At 29.5% G+C, this 17,876-nt stretch overlaps 1 protein-coding gene across 3 annotated transcripts in view; it reads left to right on the top strand.

Moving 5' to 3' along the window:
• RapGAP1 (Rap GTPase activating protein 1) overlaps nt 1-17,876 on the top strand; it is a 642,055-nt gene that overhangs the window by 162,451 nt on the left and 461,728 nt on the right. Inside the window, exon 1 of one of the 3 annotated variants that reach the window (XM_076398500.1) lies at nt 15,678-16,020. The exons of the other annotated variants lie outside the window; for them this stretch is intronic. Coding sequence (XP_076254615.1) covers nt 15,971-16,020 — 50 coding nt within the window. The 5' untranslated portion in view covers nt 15,678-15,970. Of the gene's footprint in view, nt 1-15,677; nt 16,021-17,876 lie in introns of those variants that run through there. 3 annotated transcript variants of the gene reach the window in all.

The raw sequence follows: 17,876 nt of genomic DNA on the forward strand, positions 1-17,876 counted from the left end.
AATTTTTAAATATTGTCAGCATAGCAAATGAACCTAACTGCAGGATTAGAGTTAGAATTGGGAAGGAGGCCAGGAAGGGAAGGGTAATAATAAGATTTTCTTCCTTTTTAACTATTCAGTTAAATCAGTAGTAAGCTATCTATTACATTTAGGTGTGAAAATAAGTTTCCATCGCCAAACCGAAAACGCCAATTAATTATATTAAAAGTGTGTGTTATAAAACCCTATACCAGGTTTCGGTAATTACTTTCCTGTTCTTGTTACATATTTCACTAGCCATTAGTATATATATATATATATATATATATATATATATATATATATATATATATATATATATTAACTTCAAAACTACACTACATTACAAGTTAAATTCCGTTAAAATGACAGCGTTATAGATTTATGATTTTTTTAATACATCGATTTTGTAAAATTTGACCTCCTGAAATTTATTATATGCTGGCTCCAACCACAAAAACATGTAAAATGTTCAAGACAAAGAACGTCCTGGCAGGCCCAAATAGTTTGAAGATGAGGAATTGCAGTATTTATTATATGAAGACCTAACACAAACTGAAAACTATTAGCAGAATCGTTGTTTGTCGCAGTAAGTGAAGTATTAATTCTAAAATTTAAAACGAAATATCATGGTTTTCACCTAGCGAATGGGTTCCATCGACTGCGAGGCCAAATTGCTAGTCTGATGGTATCTACATACATAGTAAGACTTCTTCTAGACTGACCCATAACATTTTACGCTTGAAACCCATCTATTTCTTCCGCAAGACTCGTAATCGCGATGTTGAAACCGTTCGAAATGCATTTTGAGCCTATTCGTATGATAGTCATTTTCAGTCCTTTTTGGTTCTCTAAAAACAGCTTATTCGTCAACTGCTAAGTTCAAAAGTACTGATAGTTCTTTAGGAATTTGAATTGAAGTTTCGTCCAATAAGTCGTGCAATACATTCTCTTTAAGCGTTTTCTGTCTTTGAGGCCATTCTCTAAATTCGCCGAAAGGAAAACCGACAATTCGGATATGACGGAGCAACATCTCCATTTATTTCTAAATCTGTTTGATCGGCTGGAGCAGCGGATATCTTCAAATCAAACAACACATGTACTGAATATCAAAAATAAAATGTTTATCGTATCGTTGAATGATTATTTTATTCTAGAGAAATATCAACACCTCCGAATTTAGATCAGTTTATTAATAATTGTTTACATTAATATTTGGTATTTTCATCAAAAGATATCGCTGACCTAAATACATGCAAGCACCTCATATATCTTTGAAACTTGACTTTTAGACACGCTGGGATTTTCTTCAGTTTAATGGCATTTGAGTGCTGTGTCTTGTTCTCCTTCAAATGTTGAATTCCGATTTTTCTTTTCGTTTCAGTATTTACTCTTAGTTTCTGTTTTTACCATTTAGTAGTATTTGATGGGCGAACTAAGTTTCTTTGGGGCTTTGTTGATATAACGCTATGGACATTTGTTATTCTTGACATTTCAGCAGTAAAATTTTTAATATATTTTTAATTTTTAATTTCTCTTTATAAACACAAGTAATTGCAATGTTACTTTCTCACTTTGTTTTTTTCTTGAATATCACGATTATTAATAATATCGATATGGCTAATTAATATTAATATTTTAAACTTCAAAAAGAATCTTGTCAAGTATCAGAATCAGGCAATTATGAATTATCAAGCAATAAATATAATCGTTCGGTCAAATTATCGTCTTAAACAACACTTGTAGGTGATACAACCAATAACAGCGCAGCATGACCCGTATATCAATTTTTTAAATTGCTTTCTTCTACATTTATAGTCCCATAGAATAAAATTTACTCAGATTTGAAAATTAAAAAGGAGGTATATTACTGAAAGCCTGATATAATTAATATGTATTAATAATACATATATTCAAATATGTATAAATCTAAAATAAAATGTAGAGTATCAACTAGCAAAATTTAGTAGCTATAAATCTAATAATATGATATAGAGTGCTCTAAATGCAACATAGTTTAAGGCTAAGAATATGCTTTTAAGAGAATTTTCCAAGATTTAAATTATTTAGAGTTATAAAGTTATAGCAGTTTTAGTGACGCGGCATCTAATCACCATTTCCTTGGTTCGGATTCTAGATAAACTAATAGAGCAAGTCGCAAAAAATACAAGGATTTGATGTGATCAATCTATGTTAGATCCGTACATATTAGGTTATTCAAAAAGTTCTCGAACGGCACTATTTATTTGTCAATAGTGATAATAAGATTTCGATAATTTCAGCAGTCTTTTGAAATGCTGCATTATTAAGTAGAATAACTGTATAACTTCATTTCTCACCAGGCTTTGTAGCAGTCGTTCGGTCATTAAATTATAATGTGATGCTTTGTTGGGCTGATGTTAGTTTTTATAACTTTGGTCACTTCTTTTGACGTGACTTTCGAATATTCGAATTTTCACACGCATTAAATGCTAAATTATATCTAATTTCGTTTGGTTTGAAGCTTTTAAAAAAATAGTCATCGAGTGCTTCAGTTTTTTGTTGATTATTGAGTGCCCACTTAGATCACTAGAGATGAACTGCGAAAAGATATTGAAGTTGAGAGAAGTTATACTGAAATATAACCACCTTTACAACTACGAATCGGTTCTTTTTATTTCCATTGTCAGAAGTATTTGTACTTTTCGACGAAATCATTGGAATACCTTGACACATAATATCTTTTAACAAAAAAAACTAAAAATATTCTAATGTATTTAGATTCAATATCATATTTTAATGTTGACTTTGTGTTGATATTTAAATACTGTTATTTTAATTGTATTTAATATTATTGAAAGATTGTATAAAAATAAACAGCTATTTATTTTGTAACACATTGTGAGCCATGTTGATTATGTGACTCAACAATATATTATTTATTATATGCGATAAGATTGGATAATTACTTTTTTAAAAGACTTTCTCTGATGTATTCAGTCTGTTATCGAAATAATTGTCAAATAATAAAGGAGATTGTTTAAATAAAGACATTGTTTAATTTATAATTTGATACCATGTAATAATTACTTATTTTAGAATCTCCTTATTGTTACGTTTGTGTAGATAGCGATGACCGAGTCGCGCTAAGAAAACAGTCGGCTAAATAAAAGCCCAACAGAAACCGTCACCAAACTCGTTAACATCAATCTGTCACTTAATTTTAAACGATACGATCGCTTTTTGGTCCACCAGATTAGTTAAACATGCCATTAAAGATAATTTAATTTTTAAGTGGAAACTTCTTCTTTTCTTGATAGGTGACAACGGCGGTGTATTTTTGAAAATATAACATGTTCTGTTAACAAACACTTGGCAGCGACTTCCAAACAGGAAATTAGTAAAAGATTTTGCTCTATATAATTTTATTGAAATTATATAAATAAAACGAGGTATAGGGAGAGAATTAGGTTATGAAGAGTTTTAGTGAAGGTTGAATTCACTGGACTGAGATATTAAGAAAAACGACTAATAATTAACATGGAGTAATGTACAATTTGTATCGTATTTGATTTAATATATAATGTCACTGGTCTAGATTAGTGGGGTGGCAAAGGCAGAATAATTTAACAATAAGTTAACAAGTCAAATGAAAAGTTCCCGTTCTACCATAGTAAAACATTTTTTTGGCAAAATTAGTTTTTTTATTCTACATAATTCCCTTTAAGGGTGATGCACTGATTATAGCGACCCTCCAACTTTTCGATACCATTGTTGTAGTACGATTTGTCCTTTTCTTCAAAATAGGCCTCAGTTTCGTCGATCACCTCTTCATTTGACGAAATTTTTTTCCCAGCGAGCATTTTTTTGAGATCTGAGAACAAGAAATAGTCGCTGGGGGCCTGTGATGGAGAATACGGTGGATGAGAAAGCAATTCGAAGCCCAATTCATGGATTTTTAACACTGTGCATCGTCTTGGTGAAGTTGCACTTTCTTTTTCTTCAAATGCGCTCTTTTTTGGGTAATGTTGTCCTTCAAACGGTTCGCAAAATAACGCTATGTAATAGTCGCTGTTGAAGGACCTGCTAAATGGAGGGACCATTCCTTCAAAACAATTCCTCGCAAAACAGTCGATAGTTAAAAAAGTAACGACTGAAAATAGTAATTACTATTTCAGTCAAATGCACGCTTCGACTATTTTTCTATTCGTGATATCAGATGGAGATGGCGAATTTCTTCCCGTACTAATTTTGAGAGAAGAAAGATCGGAGATAATTGTTTGATTCTCTATTCTGTATAGATCAGTTCGTTTAAATAATTTCAAATTGGCAAGTGGCAAAGTGAAATAGAGAAATGAATAACGATACCAAATATGTACATATGTGATAGAGGTAATTGGTTTATTTCTATTTTATTCTAACGTGTGTTTACGAATGTTTCTTTTTCATCGGTGCCATGCCTTGTCGAACTTTCTTGGAAAGAGATAATTGCTGGATCTATTATATTCAAACGTTTATTCAAAAAATTTATTTTAAAAAACGTAAAATTATTTTTACATTTTATATACTTGACTTGATTTTAAAGAGAAACTGAATAATGACGACTATTCTATGATAACTATTTAACTACCGCAACCTTTTTTATTTAATAATGATATTATTAAACGTTGACAGGAATATTTTAAGATTATTATTCATTGAAATTTCAATGAAAGAAGTTTCAACATTGAAAAGGCTTTGAGACACGAAAATAAACGTTAATAAAAAAACCTAATCCAACTACTAGTTGCCTATTATTTATCAATCATAATGTTGCTCTTTTTACCCAATTATATTAATAAATGATATTGAAAGTTGTAGTTCCTAAATGTTGCTATATTAATGTACATTGTTATTTACAATAACATAAAATCATATATTTACATATAAGTATAACATGGGTATATCATTTTTAAGGTCGTGGTTAGGACAGTAAAAGCAGTAGTAGTAAATTAGTCGAACCAAAAACAACGATTGAAACATTCGATAGTAAAAAGTAGTCAATTATTAAAGGGTCGAGAAAATAGTCGTTTTCAGTAGATATATTCCAAAGCTAAATATAATATTATAATAATTATCTTGTAAATAGAAATGAGCATTGATTTTTATGAGGAACCTGGCCTTTTCATGGAATCGCAGAGTTGCAGAACAAGAAGGAAATTGCTTGTCTTGTGAAAATGACTTAAAATGGAAGCTGTATTCATCACTAAATAGAAACATTGCAGCAATTCGTGAACATTTTCAGTAGCTACACAATTTGGCGTATAGTCTTCTTATATAGCGTAGACATACTACTAGTTTCGGACAACACTAAATGTAATCTAGGCTACACATATTCCGAAATTGATGATCAGGTTCAAGCTAGAAAAATCTCGACTGCAGAGTTTCATTGTTAACACAGGTAACGAAAATATATGAGTTAATACAGACTCTTATTAAAAGGAAATTATTAAAATTTATTGTGAAATTCAATTTGGAAGATACACTACCAATATACTACCAAAATTATATTAATATTAAAATAATCTTTCAAATATTCCTCACAATTACCTAATATATCTATATTCTAGTTGCACTCTCTTTGAAAATATATAATAACCATGATTATTTAGTTTAAATTATAATGTGTATATTATAAAATATATGTATTAGCGTTAAACTGTATTTGGGTTAAAAAGTAAAAGTTGCATAAATGTATATACCAATAACGGCTACAAAGGAATACTAACATCTTTTTGCGTGTTTTTCCCGTTTAGTAACGGAATTTGCTAATTGCATTCACTATTTGACTGTAAAATCAATTAGGTAGCAGTGCCCAAGATGATGGTATGACAAATGTTTTACGGTTACATTGCTTTTATAAGATGTCGTCAGTATCCTCTTGAATTATAAATAATTACTATAAAAGTACCCATATTGTACATAAAATGTGTAATATTATTGCACAAAATTTTGTCAGTTTTATTATTTAATACAAAGTTTGTATAGGAACGCGGTCTATGTTTAGCTATTGATTTTGTTAACAATAGTTTTGTTAACAATAATTTGATCAACAAATTGACTCAACAATGTTTGTAAAATATTGTATGTAAAAAATTGGCTTGTGACACAGTGCATTGTATTGATGAAACAATTTTTTTCTTTGCCTTATACGGTCGCTTCTTTGCAATTTCGCCCTTCAAACGCTATACTATATTAAATGTTGATGGTATTTGCCTTGTATTTGCATTGTAAGTTAGTAGATGAATATAATACCACACACACCGAGGCCACAACCTTTCCAATCGATTGTTGTGCTTTCGAGCACTTTGGACGCGTTCACCAACTGCTGTCCACTCAGATGACGATCCTTTTGATTCCGGAGTGATCTAATGGATCCATGTTTCATCCATTGTCACTGGCCAAGCACTGCTCAGAATCATCAACACTTTTTTGTTTTTGGTTAATAGTGATCAAAAAGATTTTGTTGATTTTTTTTGATGTTTTCTAATGTAACCATTTCATTTGGACATCCACTGCGTTCTGCATCATCGACCATGTTTGAAGACAGCAAAGCAACATTTTATTGTTGTTTCTGATGGAGCGGAATCCTTATAACATTTTTCAAGCCATTGTTTCGCTTGTATATTTGCCCATCAAGAAGCAGTGTAATATTAAAACACGAAACAATACAAGTAGTATCACTCTTAGCACAATAACTCACTAACTTGTGAGTAGAATATCATGAAATTTTGACAGCTTTCTTTTGAAAGTTATTACTAACTGATAAAGCGATGAATGCAATAAAACCAGCGCCATCTATGTGTCTGAGGATATTCATTCATAGAATACCAGGGTCTACAAATATTTATAATTATTCTTAATAATTGTGAATAAATATTTAAGATAGAGCGTTAAGATAGTTGTCATTAAAAATATTATGAAAATAATATCTAAAAGTTAAACATATCAATCACTTGTAATGTAGCTTTCGGAAATATTTTTGAGATGGAAAGATTATTAAAAATCAGGATAAATTAGGCCATCAAGTAAAATGATATGTCATTATTTTGAACTAAATATTGAAAATGTATTATTGTTATACATTAAAATGCATTATCATGTATACACTAAATAAATAGCTTTTAACTTACCATTTAGAAATAATTGTCTTTTAATATTTTATTACTCTTGTGACCATCAGAACTATTCTTCTATAAAATATAATATTCAGAACGTCCTTCACTTCCCGCTATTTTTCCTCTATCCTAAGAATTTGTTCAAAATTTGTTTAAGTAGGAATATGACAAAATAGCACAACAGTCAGAAAAACTTTTTTCAAGTTTATTCAAAACTATTACTGAAAAGTTCTTTGATAATTTAGACAATTACCTTAATGAGTTAACTAACAAACACTATTAACCAAGTTTCTAATAAACTGAGGAGGCCTAATAATTTGATTAGAAAATTGAAAGTTCTTAATAATTGTAAATTGACCCTCGTATACTTATTTATAATAGCACTAAAATACAATATAACCAATTAATTGATAATTATGAAATGTTTTCGTAACTACGAATTGTATTAAAATTTAATTATAATTTTTATTTGATGATCATTTATTGGATATTATAGCATCATATATCATATCGGTAGAAAAGGTTTCCGACTTTTTTTTAATTATTGAAAATATAGGAAAGAAAATTTAAAATGGCTCCCAGAGCAATACAATTAATTCTCTATTATTTATTACGTTGTAAAGGAACGACCAATCTGTGTTCTCAAAAAGTTTACGAAATTAGTGATTTGTGCAAACCAATTACTGGGTGCATCAGTGCAAGTCTTTCTATAATTTCAAAATTCTAATGATCCAATATTGGGTAATATTTCGTATTAATTTTTGCTTACTTTCTATAACAGCTCTATTGAAAAGTTCCCGGCCTACCATAATAAAACACAGTTTTTGGCAAGATTAGTTTTTTTATTCAACATAATTCCCTTCAAGGGTGATACACTGATTATAGCAACCCTCCAACTTTTTGGTACCATTTTTGTAGTACGATTTGTCATTTGCTTCAAAATAGAACTCAATTTCGGCGATCACCTCTTCATTCGCCGATAATTTCTTACCAGCGAGCGATCTTTTGAGATCTGAACACAAGAGATAGTTGCTGGGGACCAGATCTGGAGAATACGGTGGATAAAGAAGCAACAATTCGTGCATTTTTGCCATCGCTTTCACTGACTTGTAACATGGTGCATTGTCTTGGTGAAGCAGGAATTTCTTTTTCTTCAAATGCTGCCATTTTTCGGCGATTTCGTCCTTCAAACGGTCCAAGAATTCTATGTAATAGTCGCTGTTGATGGTCCTTCCTTTTCCAAGGTAGTCAATGAAAATTATTCCATGCACATCCCAAAATACAGACGCCATAAACTTGCCAGGCGACTTTTGCGTTTTCCCACGCTTTCGAGCAGGTTTATCGTGTGCAGTCCACTCGGATGACTGTCAATTGGACTTCGGAGTGAAATCATGTTTCATGCCATGCCGTGTTTCATCCATTGTCACAAATCGACGCAAAAACTCGGATTTATTACGCTTGATCATGTTCAAACACTGCTCCAAATCATCGACTCGTCGTTATTTTTGGCCAAAAGTGAGCTATGAGAGCTTTCTCATACCCAAATATTCGTGAATGATGTAATGTAAACGTTCAGTTAATATCTTTAGTGTGTCTGCTATTTCATTCAATTTCAATTTACTGTTATTCAAAATCATTTTGTAGATTTTTAAAATATTTTCGTCAGTAACAACCTCTTTAGGGCGTCCACTGCGTTTACCATCTTCGGTGCTCATTTCACCACGTCTAAACTTAGCATACCAATCTTTGATGGCATCAAGTCAAGTTTTTGCTTCCACTGTATTATTTCCTTCAAAAAGCAATATTTATCAACACGCGAAATTCCTTTTTATCCATTTTTTTCAAAATAACAAAAGTTGCTTCACTCAAACTTCTCTTTTTCTATTTTACAAACTAATGATCCGACAGCTGTCAAATCTACAGGCGCATCTTTTGAGGGTTAGGGCTAACTAAAAAACTTATGGATTTAATTCTAGCACCATCTATGTGACCGGCCGGGGACTTTTCAATTGGCGTGTTATATAGTGGTGAAGTGAAATATTGTTGCCTATTGTCTATTGAGGAAAATTTACATTATTGAATACAGTAGTGCTTATATATACTTTAAATCATTTAAACACTATTATTTGTTAATTATATATGCGTGTGATTAGTAAACGACTTCCATATAGACTTCTGGAATTTAAAAAAAATGGCAAACAGAAAATATGATATTAATAAAAAGTAGGCACTGTCTCTGAAGATTACTGATGGTGATGGTAATTGTAGAAACAGCTACATGTATCTTAATGATGTCAACAGAAACCATTTTTATATAAACGATATTTATTAATATAAACGAGAATTATCATCAACAATTTTTCCATCTACCATTTTTATTGGCAAATTTTAACTCATCAAAACGTTATTGAAGATATTATTTGACATTATTTATTAATAACTTTTGATAATCATTATTTTTTATATTAGTATTGTCATTTCAGAAACAGAGTTAATATGTTACAAATGTATTGTTCTGAAATTATTTGCGAAAAATACCAAATCATATTGCATGAACTTAAAAACGTGGAAATATTAAAACTACTCGACAACATTTGAAAATTTCAATAGATCCATCAATGATCAATTAATGAACATTTTTAAGAAAAATTAGTACATAGTGATTATCTAGTTGTAATATGTGTGCTATGTATTTTTTTAAATAAAGAAAATGCTATTAATTAATGGCCTAGTACGATTCATCGATAAAATGTGGCAGAATAGTTATCATAAGCACGGAACTATAAAAAAACTAAGCGAAACATATCTTCCAAACTTTTAACCATCATCAACTAATAATTTATGACGCTCTAATATTACATCATACTTTTAATTTTCGACTTGTTACATTAAGTTTAAAAATAGTTTCATTTTAAAGTAGGAGCTTCTGTTCTTTCATGACACTTGACAATCCAAATTTATTTTCGAAAATGTAAATTATTATATGCCGTTAACAACTGCCAGGCAGCGATTTCAAAATAGATAACCAAATGGAATACTTTTGTCTCGGTTTTATTTGACAAGAAAATACAAAAACATTCGTGGCATGCAGCAGGAAGAAAAGGAAATATAATCTCTTAAATAAACAGGATTTTTAGTAACATTATTTATACCATATATTTGCAAAGATTTATAGTGAAAATTTAAAAACGTTATTTTACATTGAAACATAACTGAAAATAGAATTTATTTTTAGTATAGTAAAATGAGTAGTGTTGAAGAAAGTAAGTAGATTTTATGTAAAGTTTTATTATGTAAAATTGGTGCAATATATTTTATATTAAAGTATTGTCTATCGATAGTCATTACTTCTTTCATCTTTCAGGTAATTTATAGATTCCATTTCAAAACAACGATGTATATTTTGAGGCTATCCACGAATTGATCCATTTGTTGGTATCTTCGAGTGTTCATGTATTCATGTGGTCATGCTGAATAACAACATTAACGATTTTCGGCATTAGCAGTGATCAGTTCCAACGCATCTATTATAGTCGATATCAATCCCTACTAATGGTTTCATTAATTTTAGCAGCTCATAATGTACCACACCAAGCTGATCCTGCCAAATACAGAGCATTAGCTTGAAGCCATGGATATTCGGCTTTTTCGTTTATCTTGATGTATGACTAAGTGGTCTCCCTGATTTCTTTTGCTTTGAATTATAGTAATGGATCACTTTTTATCACCAGTAATAATATGATAAATAACTTTTCCGATTTTGCTGCTGAAGTAGCATTTCACACATGGCCAAGCGTCTTGAAATATCCGTTGTCTTCAGTTCATACGGTACAAAATATCCCAACCTTTGGATCATTCCCATGTTTTTCAAGCGATTAGAAATGTTGTATTACTTCTAACAATTCTACATATTCATTTGCATTTCGCACGGATCATCGTCGAGTAATGCCTTCAAATTCTGGTCTTAACATTTTTGCGTTCAAAACGCACTTGGTCTTCAAAATCATCACTTTTAAAATGTCGGAACCAGTATTAATATGTTGAAATCGATGGAGCACGGTTGCCATAAGCTTCACATAAGCATTCAATGAACTTCAGTCGTCTTTTTCTTCATAATAAAGTAAAATGGAAAACTTAATCAAATGTTTAGATATACTTGATTTGTTTTGAAACTGATAGGAAGAGTAAGTTAACCGAAGACGTAACAAATAACAAGATCATCGAATCAAAATATTCAAAAGATAAGAAGATAAAGATACATTTTAAAAATTATTATGTTTTTTAAAGTGTTGAAATCAACACGCCTGAGTATCATAACCGTCGCTTATTATTAACCTATTATTTTATGTTGAGTTTGCAAACATCTTTAGTCTAAAATACGGGTGTTATGCACGGAAGAAAATATCAATATATCTTTATATCAATAGATATAAAGATCGTTTTCAATATTTTAAAAAATATATCGATATATTTTATGCAACAAGTATAAAAATGATATTTTACAAACAATATATCAATATTTTTAAGAAAAAATAAAAATAGTGAAATATTAGAAATATATACTATTTATAAATATTTTAGTGAGTCTTTAAAATTAAGTACCATAAGTCACCAAACCTTTAAAATTAGGTACCAATTATTTTGATAAAATATCGAAAAATATCGGGTAAGAAAATTTTGATATTTTTTTCAGAACATATTAATATATCGATATTTTTTCTGCATCCTTAGTCTGAAAAGCGGAATTCTATTATTGTGAATAATCTTCGTTGCTCTGTAGTTTCTGAAATAATTATATAATTATTAGATCATTTAATTCTAGCCTTAATTTGAATTAATAGTATAACATTAGTCTGTTTACGGATTTTAAATAAATATACCTGCACAGGAAAATCCTATATTGAACTGAAAACCTTAAAAGAAACATATTTTTATTTTAAAATATTTTTCGAATATAAAACAATTCTACATATAAACTAACGTAAAAGGCACCAACAGGATATAAAGATAATGATGTCAATAAAATAATGTATAATTTGATTTCATTGAAATAATTTTCCTTCACATTAATATTACATTATTATTAATATTACAGCATTTATGCATTATTTATACTATAAGGATGCTCTATCAAATCAGGTAGATGTTGTTTTTTTATTTATTTTATGTCAATTCCGTTAATTTCAATATTTCTTTAATTATATGTTTTAGATTATATCTTAAATTAAGCGATATTGTGCAAGAAATACCGATATATCGATAATTTTGTTGCCCGATATTTTGCTAATTAATTATATTTCTTAGATGTTATAAAAATCCTTTTAATTATTTTTAATAAACTTTTGACATAGGTACTTAATGTTAAAGGTTCAGTGAATTTTGGTACTTGATTTTAAATGTTTATTAAAAATAAACTATATAATATATATTATGAATATAATTAATAATATGGGCCAACACATCATGGTAACATAATCGAATAACAATTAAACTAATATGAGTAGATTTACGACTGATGAATTTATGAACTTGGTTTTGAGAGAAGGTGTACGATCAAATCACATTTCACTCATCATCTTGTTGTAGCCATCAGTGGAATAACAATCGTGTGAGATAATATTACTGCCTTCTAAAGTGCTTCTAAATATTCACTAGTAGGTCACTGAGAAACATAACTGAGAGAATGCTCATATTTCTACATATGACTGACCTCTTTGTGAAATTCGCTTTTCATGATGAGTTTCATTTGTTTTATTAGCATTAGCGATTTTGTGATCTTACATCGACTGTGCTTTTCTGTTAATATTAATTGTTTACTATATGTTATTTTGCCTTTTATATTTTAGTTTATATTGTGAAAATGTAACAGTATAAAAACTAAATGAAACGTTTTAATAATAATTTTTAATCAAAAATACATTGTTATAAATATTAATTTGCTCCTTAGAGGCAAAGAAAATATTAATCTCAATGTTGAACTTATTTGAACAAATCTATCAATTATTGACAAGAATATATAGCAATAACAATAGGTATGTCTAAGTCATATAATGGATTTACTAGAATTTCCTGTACGACACTTTCAGAATACTGATGGTTTAAAAAAAAATAAACAGACCTAAAAATTTGATCAAGAATTAATAGAACTTTCTAAATAAAACGCAAGTGACTAATTTATTTTTCAAAGGCCAAAAAGCTCCCTTTGAAATAATGTTTTATTAATACATTGTATCTATAGTCTATTCAAATCAGCAGTGAATTCACGTCATCTGAATTGATGACGCAATGTTGCCGCATCAATTCTGAATTGTAGTACATTTTGACTTTAACATATAATAAAATTCTGATCTTAATAAAATAATTAAACAAAAATTCTATCTAATATTATTTATTTTAACATTATACTACATCTAATGCATATATTATCTAAGAAGTTAAAAGAACAATTATTTATATAGCCACAATAATTTTTAGGTTAAAGTTGTTTTATTATATTTACAACTCTTTTCCATACAACCCATGCGGTAGAGTTCCAGGCGCGTTTTTTATGTGATGTCCCCCGAAGGCCTAATCCACCTACTTACAACTGTATATCTGAGTAATGTATTTTACTTTCATTAAAGAGCACATTTACCGTTTACCTCTTAGTTCTTGTATCCTTCGATGGAGTGTTTCTTTGCAAAGACATTTTGATATCACTGTATTTCTCATTAGTTTATTATGTTAATACCTGTGTACACCTTTCTTGATAAAACTGGATTTAATTACTGCATTCTTCTAAATGCATTTACCATATCTGCAAAACAGTTAGTATCATTTTTCTCCTCACACATTTTGACCAAACTTTCATGTATATTCTTAACAATAACACATATGCACATAAAGCTTTCACACTTTATAATAGAATTTCCTACAGTTAAATTATATTAATTATATGCTGACCTTTAGCTTTTTCCATTTTAATCACCCTGTCTTGGTAATTGTCAGCATTGAATGATAAACCAACATTCTTAAAGTTTTGTTCAATCACTGTCACTTTCAGAATCACTACTCAAGTGTCCAATCTATCAAAAACTTGCTCACGGTTCCCCTACTTGTCAATTTCTTCTTCAGTATATCTAATCAAGCTAATCTAAACCGAAGATGTTATTGTTGACAATGCTTATTTCCATAAATTCAGATAGTTTTGGTTTGAATATCCTTCTCGGTTTGAATGTCTATTGTAATAATTATTTGCACTATTATACCACAAATCAACACAATTGGATTAAATATGCAGTGATAGGGAGGAAGCTGTAATACTCTGTGGCCATGATGTTCAGCAATCTGATCTACCATGTGTGTTTTCTTGGGATTATTTTACATAAAATTTACATAAAATAAAATTCAATATTTCATTTATATTTAACGAGTAACAAATTGAAATATTTCATTCTTTACGAGAAATACAGTTTTAAGACAGTTCCTTTTTAGTGAATTTAAGTTTATATTGTTTTTTATATTTTAACCGCGGCTATTTGAAATTTATTAAAAAAAACGTTTAAACAACAATTGCCGGTTTATAACCCGTAATTATAATATTTTGAATAATTGAGCGGTTATATGCTCGAACACGTCAAACATCGTTCTATCTCCTTTTAACCAGAATAAAATGAGAAGGAAAATATTGTCTGACTGTAAAACGAATTTACAACTTTCGACAAGCACATATTAATGACGTGAGTTCACTGTTATTTTGAATAGACTATATGGTAACTATTTTTTGTAGCACCTTTGTAGTACTAGTTTTTTAAATGTCGGTTTTTAATCTAACAATCGACTCCAAACAATGTTCTCAATGACCGGAAGTTCCATTAAATTAAATGAAACGAATCGAGCTTTTGTGGATATTAGTAGAATTTCTATGAAAAAATTGTAATTAAACAATGCCGTGTGGTAATGAAGAAAATTAAGAATTTTCAACCCATAATTCACATATTTAATAATTACTAATTGTATAAAATACGACGTATGACATTCTAATAAATTTCCTTGGTAACCATTTACTTTTTGCCACATTTTTAAAATTACCTATACACCTATAAGACACATTATTAGTTTATTAATTTTAGTTAAGTTTGATTAAAACGGTTCTATTTATGGATAATAAAACATTAATTGCAATACATTATAGACTTAAATAGTACATTTACAGCTTTAATTGTTCAGATAAAACCTTCATTTTACTCAAATCCCTTAACACTTTATCGCTGAAATTATCTTCCACGACAAGCTTATCAATATTTGACGTCAAAACGTCTCCCCGATAATAATTTATCAAATTCCAGCAACCCTCTTATCGATGCGCCAAATTTCCGATCAAGAAAAATTACATTTATCGACGCTTAGTCTTCTCCGGCGGCATTTGTCTCGTTTCGACGTTCGTCAATCGTTATATGACCATCTCTTTCCGTCTAGCTGCTAAAAACAAATGAACGTACCGTGCAACTTGTAGCTTGGCGAGCTCGTGGATAGCGGCATTACGGGCACAGTCGATTCATCGCTATCGTGGGTGGCTGTGAGCCGTTCGGCCGAATTCGATCACTCATCGTGCGTACACGCGATTTCGTTTGTTTTGATTTTTTTATTCTCGGTGTTCCACGGTTTTTCTCAATTCCGAATTTTATCGAGGATTATTTTATGTATGTTTTGAACGATTTGTATTGTTGTTCCTGTTATGTGGCGGCAGTTACATTGACGGGGCCGATTTGTTTTGTGTTTACTATGTGAATTGATTTCTTTCTTAAGTGATTTGATACTTATTTGGATAAAACATCATGTTGAAAATTCAGATGTTGGAGCAACTCGTGACTAACGAAAATACTGGGTAGGTTTTTAATTAATATTAACTATTTTATTTAGCAATGATTTTTGAACATATTTTTGAACTAATCTATCGTGTCATCATAGTTGTTTTAAGCTGTAATAAAAATATAAGCATGTATATAAATATAATTATTTTCCTTGTTATGCTTTAACTATTTTGTTATTACCTAAAATATTTGCATTTTAAAATAAATTAATTTTATTATAATTTTTAAGGGACGTACTAAAATTATTTCAATATATTCAGTAGTGTTTCCAAGGTGGTCCGAGGGAATCAAACCGTCCTCAAGTTAATAAGGACCTCACGAGAAAAGTTTTAAATTAAACTTGGTATATCTCGTGGTCAAATATCTCCCCCTCTAACCCCAAGGCAATTCCCTTACTGAATATATGTTACTAGAATAATTTTTTTGTATTATTCAAATTAATGATTAATGTAATCATTTTCCACTTTGTTTACATTATGTTATTATTTAGTAACTTTTCATTTAATTGTTTGTTGAAATTACGAACTATTTCTCTGTATATATATACTTTCTCCATATATGAATAAAACAAATGGATATGTAAACTAACAAATAAAAACTAAAAAAAAAATGGAAACCTATATTTTATCGTCTTAAATTTTGGAGATTAGTGTGTGAGTATTTAAAAAATGCCTCATGCAATAAATATGGGTATCTAAAACAAATTATAATAGGACTGAAGTAAAGGAAGTGAAGTATATTGCCTTTAAATAAATAAGTGTTGTTTGCAAATAAATACAGTTATTTCTTTACCGAAGCTTGAATATTTCTTCTGCTAAAGTAAAAAACATAAATTTATTTTTTATGAGATTGATTAAAAGGTTTTTGTGCAGACAGAGATAGATATTTAAAAGACCATCGAAAGAATCTTTAATTCTACAGAAGAGACAAGCTGGTTTGTCTTTTATCATAGTGAATGCAATCATATCACGTGAATGAATATCGTTCGGATGAAAGTAGGTAACTTAAGCCTACAATATATAACTTAAATATATATATATATATATATATATATATATATATATATATATATATATATATATATATAGATAGATAGATAGATAGATAGATAGATAGATAGACAGATAACTTAAATATGGATCAAATGAAATAAAGTGAATGAAATGTCCTGATATAAAAAATCGACGCAAGTACTTTGATTCCCAAGAATATATAGTCACAGTAACAAAGGAATCTGGAAAACCTTCTCAGGAGAAAATTTTCGTATTGGTGTGGTTGCTAAAGTGCTCCAATTTAAATAAAGACCTATTTGGTGTATTTTCATTACTAGAACAACATTTTCCAAGATTTAATAACTGATTTATTTGAACCAATTCCTGGAAAGTATTCCTGGGAAGTAACAAAAATATAAGTTCATAAACACATATTATATTATTAAATTATTATTGTATTTTCAATTTTTGTTTACTCATTTTGACAGAATATTAATAGTTTTTGGATCTAATAAATATTATTTTTGAAAAATACTTGCTATTTTAATTTTTTGACTAATTATTAATTAAAAATAATTAAAATAATTAGTAAAAACAATTACTTAAAACTAGGGATGTCGGCTACGGAGAAAAATATCGATTTATCGGCTTCGACATTTTAAAAAAATGTATTTTAGAGTCTCCTTTTTACTTACTAGGATTTATCTGGACTGGACCTACTGTTTAACGTGAGCTCCGAACCACGGTCCTCGGCATTAAGCCTTCCGACTGGTGAGTGACCAACTTTGGAGATCATCCCAGAAGACATACGGTATTACCCAACCTGATTACTGGCGTGACTGAGATCATTTGCATTTTTACACAAGACACAAATTAAA

This window comes from Rhynchophorus ferrugineus, unplaced genomic scaffold (genome assembly GCF_030347505.1).
Source record: "Rhynchophorus ferrugineus isolate W39M unplaced genomic scaffold, kcgeb_rfMv2 rfM1, whole genome shotgun sequence".
Lineage (NCBI taxonomy): Eukaryota > Metazoa > Arthropoda > Insecta > Coleoptera > Curculionidae > Rhynchophorus > Rhynchophorus ferrugineus.